The 8,630-nt window shown below is 47.0% G+C and overlaps 1 protein-coding gene across 1 annotated transcript; it reads right to left on the bottom strand.

Moving 5' to 3' along the window:
* Window positions 1–2,413: 2,413 nt before the first annotated feature.
* On the bottom strand, window positions 2,414–3,352 carry LOC117885365 (olfactory receptor 4N2-like). The gene has a single exon (XM_034786679.1). The coding sequence runs from the start codon at window positions 3,350–3,352 to the stop codon at window positions 2,414–2,416; it is 939 nt and encodes a 312-aa protein (XP_034642570.1).
* Between the last annotated feature and the right edge of the window lie 5,278 nt (window positions 3,353–8,630).

Raw genomic sequence — 8,630 nt, 5'->3', positions numbered from 1 at the left:
CTAAGTGCTAACATTCACGGGGGTAAAAGAAGAACATTTATTATTTCTGCGATCATTTTTCTCTTCATTCTTCACTCATTTCAAACACTCTGGACTTGTTCCATTTTGACGGCTCCTGCTAACCACAGGGCAAATTCTGCTTGGTGAAAAAACATGTTTTGAACAAACATTTTGTAGCCCTAGAAACACCCAGCAGAGCTGAGACACTGGGGGATACGGATGGCTAGTAATTGTAATGATTGTAATGGGAAGTGGGTACACACATTTTTTACGGGGTTTTGCAAATCTTAACCGAAATGAGTTGATGGATGAAAGGAAAAAACAGCATTTTTTTGCTGTCCTGAAACAAACCAACAAACCGGAGACCCTGGGACATCATAAGACAACAAACTGGGATGATAATGGGACATTGTATGAGAAACTGGGACTGTCCTGGTAAAATCAGGCCACGTTGTAACTTTAGGAGGGCTAAGGTTTCCCAGGCCACCTAGTGGATTTGAACACACAAGCCACTTTAAAATTCATGGGAGCTGTGGACTTAAAATTCTAGCAAGGGTGAAAGGCTCAGCCAAGGAGTCTAGCCCTGGTTGTGGGGCCGCAGGTGCAGCCCATAAAGCTCAGCGTCGCTCCTGAGTTGGTGTCTATATATAAGGGTCTTCCCAGGACTTTGGGCCTGAAGTTTCCAAAGCAGTTGCTAGTTTTGGGTGTCAAGCTTGAGGCAGCCTGGATCTGTTCAGGGATACACCTTCAGCAAAACCTCTGAGATGCCCACAGGTAATCAGGGGAACCCTGAGTTCAGAGGCCAAACCCCCATCTTCCCCTGGGGACAGGGCTGGAGGTTGGGGAAGCCTGATTTCCATGGCGAAGAGCTCTGGAGAAAACTCTTTTCCCTGTGTCATTTCCCAAGGTTTTTTTTGTTTTTCTGTAAGAGAGAAGGGGAGCTGAGCCCACATTATGAAGTGCTAACAATGTCATGCTGGCCTCAAATTGGGTGCTGAAAAATTGAGATACCTAAAATCTCGGGTTGCTTGTGAAAATGTTGGCCCTCATGCGATGAGTCATGGATGTGTGCGATGAGCCTTGGACACAGAGACTATGAATGCTAGCGAGGTTTCATGCAGGCCCACCACTTGACCATAGGAGCCATAGGGAATGGGACATGGGGCCTTTCCCATTTAGGGGGGCCAGCTCTGATCTGGCCCCAGGGTCTTAGATTGGTTGGATCAGAGGGATGGAGAACAAGGCTAGGCAACTGTTCCCCTCTAGGGAGTGCTGTCTCTGATTTGGCCCCAATGTCTGGGTACTGACTGGCACAGGCGGGCAAGGAATAGAATCTGGAGTCTTTCCCCTCAAGGGATGTTAGTCCAGTATCTTGTCTCTGACCTTGGCCCATGCCAGCTGGTTCAGAGAATGTGTGAGAAACCCAGCAGTTTTGGGATAAACTGCCCATCAGGAAAGTTTATTCCAGCCCCTCAACAGGTTTATGTCTTGAAGCCCAAGTATTTATATTTCTTCAGCTGACATAAATCTGCAAGCTTCACTGGTGTCAATGGTATGTTGCTGATTTTCAGGGATTGAGGCTCTGGTTCTGTATTTCCTTTGGTGTTTTAAGAGAACTACAATAAACTGTCAAAGTCTTTCCTGTCTTTAATTATTTGCTGGCTCTGTAGAAATTAGTAAAATACTTGGAGACAATTTCGGTTCTCAGTAATCCCAGTGCAGACTCTGGGGTTAGCAAAGAGATGCTATAGAGTTACTCCATAGATATTATGAAATGATTGGAGTTATTCAATAGATGCTATTGAATTATTCAACAGATACTACAAAATTACTCCAGAGTTACTCAGTAGTACCACAGAGCTATTCCATAGATACTAGACAATTACTTCACAGAAGATTGATAATACCAGCAATTAATGTTATTCTGTGGATAGTGAGGAGTTACTCAACAGAAACAACAGATTTACTCAATCCATATTACAGAAGTTTGGCACTGTTGTTCCATAATACTACACAGAGCTACTTCTTACATACTAGAGAGTTGCTGCATAGCTTCCCACAGATAATGCACTGTTACTCAACAGGTACTGGAGAATTACTACAAAGTTACTCCACAGATGCTAAATATTTCTTCAATGGATCCTTCAGAATTATTACAGAGCTACTCCAAAGTGCTATAGAGATGCTTCATATATACAAGAGAGTTACTCCATAGATTCCTTTGAGTTCATCCGTATAACTACAGCATTGTTCCATAGATACTAGAAAGTTATTCAACAGATACTATAGGTTTAATCAATAGGTACTGCAGAGTTATTCTGGAATAACTGAGGCCAAAACTTGGCCTTACACATTACAATTAAAACACAAATAAAGTACAAATACTCAAATTTCTTCACTTTGCAATAGTGCTTTAACTTTTCACCCGCCAGGATATGTACCTGTTGATTAACTTCCTCATGGAGCTTTTGATCTCCTTGTTCCTCAGGGTGTAGATCATGGGGTTGGTGAGGGGGAAGACCACAGTGTGGAACACAGCCACCACCTTCTTCAGGGGGGCGGCCCGGAAGGGCAGGGCATAGATGTAGATGGCCGGGCCGCACATCACGAAGACCACGATGATGTGTGATACACAGGTGGAGGCCACTTTGCTCTCCCACCTGGGGGAGTGAGTCCGCAGCCGGAGCAGCAGGGCAGCATAGGATATGATGAGGAGGATGAAGCACATCATGATGACCACACCATTGTTGAGGAACATGATCATCTCCACCGCGTAGGTGTCAGCGCAGGCCAGCTTCACCAGCTGATGGACGTCACAGAAGAAGTTGTCCAGGATGTTGGGGCCGCAGAAGGGCAGCTGGATGGACAGACCAAAGAGGATGATGCCATGAACAAAGCCCCCTGCCCACGCTGCCCCCACCAGGGTGCAGCGGATCTCTCTGTTCATGAGTGTGGCGTAGCGCAGAGGTTTACAGATGGCCACGTAGCGGTCATAGGCCATGGCCATGAGCAGGAAGGCCTCGGCGCCCCCCAGGAAGTGGAGGAAGAAAAGCTGGGCCATGCAGCCCCCATAGGAGATGGTCTTGCAGAGGGAGAAGAAGTCGGCCAGCATCTTCGGAGGGGTGACGGAGCAGTAGCAGATGTCCAGGAAGGCCAGATTAGCCAGGAAAAAATACATGGGGGAGCTCAGGCAGGGGTCACTCTGGATGGTGAAGATAATGAGGAAATTCCCTGGGACGATGATGATGTAGAAGAGCAGGAAGAAGAAAAAGAAGAGAAGCTGGACCTTCTGCATCTGGGATAGTCCCATCAGTATGAACTCTGTCCCCCCCGTGCAGTTCCCCTTCTCCATCCCATCTATGTGGATCCCTGTCTTGCACACACATGGAGAATGAGAATGGATATGGTGACTCGATATTACAGCTGGTCAAAAAATGGAAATTTTTTTTTTATTAAAAACGTTCAAGATCATTTTTTTGTTTCCAAGGGCAGTAGAGAGAAAGAAGGCTCTGTAGAAATTAGTAAAATGCTTGGAGACAATTTCAATTCTTAGTTACACCAGTTCAGACTTTAGAGTTACCCACAGAGTTAGCAAACAGATGCTACAGAGTTACTCCATAGATATTATGAAATGGTTGGAATTATTCAATAGATGCTATGGAATTGTTCAACAGATACAACAAATGGAAGAGAGTGGAAGTTGATAGTAATGAATATAATTCAGATATTAGGAATTGTAGAAAATCGATAAGGGAAGCCAAAGGACACAAGGAAACATAGATAATAGATCCTGTCAAACTAACTTAACATCTTGTTTGATGAAATTACAAGTTTGGTTGATAAATGTAATCATGTTGATGTAATACACTTAGACTTCTGTAAGGCGTTTGACTTGGTACTGCACGATATTCTGATTAAAAAACTAGAAAGAAATAAAATTAGCACAGCACATATTAAATGGATTTAAAACTGGCTAACTGATAGATCTCAAATTGTAACTGTAAACAGGGAGACATCACTGAGCAGACTTGTTTGCACGAGGGGGTCCCACAGGGATTGCTTCTTGGCTTTGGTCTATTTAATAAGCTGGAAGAAAACATAAAATCATCACTGATAAAGTTTGCAGATGTCACAAAAAGCAGTAACGCTGAAAATGATTTTGGGGGTCATGGTGGATAATGAGCTGAAAATGAGCTCCCAACACGGTGGCCCAATTGGGCTAATGTGATTCTGGGATGCATAAACAGGAATCTCAAGTAGGGGTAGAGAGGTTTTCACTGGTGTGACCGTTGCTGGAATCCTGTGTCCAGTTTTGTTGCCCACAGTTCAAGAAGGAGGTTGATAAATTGGAGACGGGTCAGAGAAGAGCCACAAGAATGATTAAAGGGTTAGAAAACCCATCGTGGAGTGATAGACTCAAGGAGCTCGATCTATTTTGATTAACAAAGAGAAGGTTAAGGGGCGACTGGAGCACAGTCTATAGGTACCTACATGGGGAACAAATATTTGATCATAGGGTTTTCAATCTAGCGGAGAGAGGTGTGACACGATCCAATGGCTGGAAGTGGAAGCTGGACAAAGGTGTAAAATTTGAAGGATGAGGGTAATTAACCATTGGAGCAGTTTACCAAGGGTCATTGTGCATTCTCCATCACTGACAAGTTTTAAATCAAGACTGGGTGTTTTTTCTAACAGATCTATTCTAAACAATGAGGAGTCCTTGTGGCACTTTAGAGACTAACAAATTTATTTGGGCATAAGCTTTCATGGGCTAGAACCCACTTCATCAGATGAATGGAGTGGAAAATACAGGAGCAGGTATAAATAGAGGAAAAGATGTGATTTGCCTTACCAAGTCTGAGGTCAGTCTAATGAGACAATTCAATTGACAGCAGGATACCAAAGGAGGAAAAATAACTTTTGAAGTGGTAATGAGAGTGGTCCATTTCAGACAGTTGACAAGAAGATGTGAGTAACAGTAGGGGGAAATTAGTATTGGGGAAATTAGGTTTAGGTTTTGTAATGACCCAACCACTCCCAGTCTTTATTCAGGCCTAATCTGATGGTGTCCAGTTGGCAAATTAATTCCAGTTCTGCAGTTTCACGTTGGAGTCTGTTTTTTATTTTGTTGATGTTGAAGAATTGCCACTTTCAGATCTGCTACTGAGTGACCAGGGAGATTGAAGTGTTCTCCTACTGGTTTTTGAATGTTATGATTCCTGATGTCCGATTTGTGTCCATTTATTCTTTTGCATAGAGACTGTCTGGTTTGGCCAATGTACATGGCAGAGGGGCATTGCTGGCACGTGATGCCATATATCACATTGGTAGATGTGCAGGTGAAAGAGCCCCTGATGGTGTTGCTGATGTGGTTAGGTCCTATGATGGTGTCCCTTGAATAGATACGTGGACAGAGTTGGAATCGAGGTTTGTTGCAGGGTTTGGTTCCTGGGTTGGTGCTTTTGTTGTGTGGTTGCTGGTGAGTATTTGCTTCTGGTTGGGGACCTGTCTGTAAGTGAGGACAAACTGGGCAAAAGCTGGAGGCTTTCCACACAAAATGCCTAAGTCGTATATTGGGCAAAAAGTGGAATGACTTGATTTGTGACGTAGATGTTTACCGTCACTCCGGTCTACAGACTACTGGGGCCATTGTCCACAGCTGGCATCTGACACTTTTCGGACATGTCACCAGAATCACAGAATCGTAGGATTTGAAGGGACCTCGAGAGGTCATCTAGCCCAGTCCTCTGCACTCATGGCAGGACTAACTAGAATGCCACAAGACATTTCAGCGAATGCAGTTCTGGGTGGCTTGTAAGATCCGGGATAAAATTCTACCAACCAAGGGGTGGAGGCGGACCCCCATTACATGGGTTCATCACATCTGTTCTGACCTTGGACTCCCGGCCCATCAAGCCCTTGCTGTCATGTGGGAATGGACCAAATGGCGAACGATCGCTACGCCACCAATATCCGAGGTCCCTGCAATGACGGGAAATTGACCAGCTGAGATAGGCCCAGTTGATCCCAGCAGATGCCCTGCAGAGGAAGGTCCCTGCCAATCTGACCTGGAGTAAATGCCTTTGCCACGCCAAATCTGGGGTCGGTTTGACCCTGAGCATGGGAGCGGGAGAGAGAAGGGCCGATGCCACCTCAGATGCTGGCCCACCCCCTCCAGGGTCCCATCTGAGCCAGGACTATCTCTGATGGGTAGAAACCTTCCTCTCATTTCCAACCTGACTTTGTCCATGGCCAGTTGATCCCCACTTGTTCCTGTGCCAGCGTTGTCCTTTAGTGTCAGTAGCTCTTCACTCTCCCTGGGATTTGCCACATCCCCTCTCAGCCTTCATTGCACTCAGCTGAGCAAGCCAACCTCTTCCTGTCCCATCTCAGACGATTGGTCTTGCTTGTTCTGGGAGCCCCTTTGGCTCCTGCTCAGTTTGCCTTCATCTTTCTTAAACCTGGATGACCAGAGTTGCTCACAGGATTCCAGAGGAGGGCTCCCCGGTGCCTTGTCCAATGGCACTAATACTTCTCTACCTCCACTGGAAATGCCTCTCCTAATACACCTCTACCCTGATATAACACAAATTTGGATATAACGCGGTAAAGCAGCGCTCTGGGGGGGGGCGGGGCTGCGCACTCCAGTGGATCAAAGCAAGTTCGATATAACGTGGTTTCACCTATAACACGGTAAGATTTTTTGGCTCCCGAGGACAGCGTTATATCGGGGTAGAGATGTACATCCTACATTAGCCTTTCTCACAGCCATGCAACATTGGTGGCTCCTATGACACCGCCTCCCGACTCTGTATCATTGCCAATTTCATCAGCGCACTCCCGCTTTTTGTGCCAAGGTCATTACTGAAAATATTAACTCAGACTGGTCCCAAGACCGATCCTTGAGGAACTCCACCAGTAGCCTCCCTCCACCCCAATCATTCCGCTCTCAGCACAGCCCATTAGCTCTTCTCCAGTCATATGGTGCCACCCCTGAATGGATAGGTTTGTTAAAATCCTTGCCACCCGACTTGCAATCTCATGTGTCAGTTCTTTCAGTATTCAGGGCGGTGGTGGTGGGGCGGGGAGATCATCTGGTCCCTCAGTTTGAGTGCATTGAGCTCGTTAAGTTTTGCTTCCACCTCACAGACGTAATATTTTCCATTTCTATGCCTGCATTCCCATCAGCCATCCCGCCTGCATGCCCATGTTACCCATTATCCTCTTACTGCAAAATGAATCCTTCTGCCCACTTCCCTTCCATCTCAGACCGGAACAGACCCATCCAGCTGCTATCCCCCTCCAGGGAGCACCAGGGCTCTCAGATTCTTTGGAGAATTGGTCTGATACCAACAAGCGGAAATTCAACAAAGACAAGTGTAAAGTACTTCACTTAGGAAGGACAAATCCTACTCAGTGACAAAATGGGGAATGACAGGCTAGGAGTTGGCACTGCGGAAAAGGATCTGGGGGTTAGAGTGGATCACAGATTGAATATGAGTTATCAATGTGTTGCAGTTGCAATAAAGGCTAATACCATTCTGGGGTGTATTCATGGGAGTGTGGGATGTAAGACACGGGAGGGAATTGTCCTGCTCTGCTTGGCACTGGTGAGGCCCCACCTTGGTCCAGTTCTGGGTGCCGCTCTTTAGGAAAGAGGTGGATAAAATGGAGAGAGTCCAGAGGAGAGCAATAAAAAGGATAAAAAGTTTAGCAAACCTGACCTGTGAGGAAGGGTTAAAAACACTGGGCAGGTTTAGTCTGGAGAAAAGAAGACTGAGGGTGGACCTGTGAACAGAATTCAAATATGTAAAAGGCCGTTATACAGAGGATGGGGACCAATGGTTCTCCATGTCCACTGAGGACAGGACAAGAAGTAACAGGCTTAATCTGCAGCCAGGGAGATGTTGGTTAGAGATTAGGAAAAAATTACTAACCCTGAGCTCTGGAATGGGTTTCCAGGGAGGTTGTGGAATCCCCGTCACTGGGGGGTTTTAAGAAAGTGTCCGATAAATGCCTGTCAGGGCTGGTCTAGGTTTGCTTGGCCCTGCCTCAATGCAGGGGGCAGGACTTGACAATTTCTCGAGGTCCCTTCCAGCCCCACACGTCTCTTTTTCCATCTGCCCATCCGACCTTGTCCCCTGCCTTCCCCACCACCCCGGATCAGTCAGATACTCCAGCGAACCTACTACCCCAGCCTCTGTGAGCCATTGGTATCTGCAGCCCTGTACCCGACCTCACTGCTGAGCCAGCTCAGACCAATGGTCCCTCCCATCCTTGGTCCCACTGCCTGCGGCACCAAAACGGCCCATGGATCCCAGCCGGGTCCCTAATGGAGCAGGCAACTTGTCCATCTAGCCCAGTTTCTCCCCTGCTGCCCTGGAGGAAGAAATGGGACTGTGTGTCAGGATAGAGGGGTAGCTGCAGAGATCTGTGTTGGGGGGGGGAACCCCAGGACTAACAACCCTGCTAGCCCAGCGTTGGTCTCCCTCCCCAGCTCTGCTGATGCCCTTCACTCCTGACCCGCAGCCCCCTGTTAGCCCCGCCCTGGGCTTCCCTCCCCAGATCTGCCAGTGCCCCTCACTCCCGACCCGCAGCCCCCTGCTCTCCCAGCCCTGGGCTGCCCCCAG

Source organism: Trachemys scripta, chromosome 12 (genome assembly GCF_013100865.1).
Source record: "Trachemys scripta elegans isolate TJP31775 chromosome 12, CAS_Tse_1.0, whole genome shotgun sequence".
In the NCBI taxonomy this organism is placed as follows: domain Eukaryota; kingdom Metazoa; phylum Chordata; order Testudines; family Emydidae; genus Trachemys; species Trachemys scripta.
This window is presented reverse-complemented; position numbering and strand designations above follow the sequence as displayed.

Bases quoted from the DNA above. Each gene is read 5' to 3' on its own strand.
- LOC117885365 (XM_034786679.1), bottom strand. From the start codon at position 3,352: ATGGAGAAGGGGAACTGCACGGGGGGGACAGAGTTCATACTGATGGGA.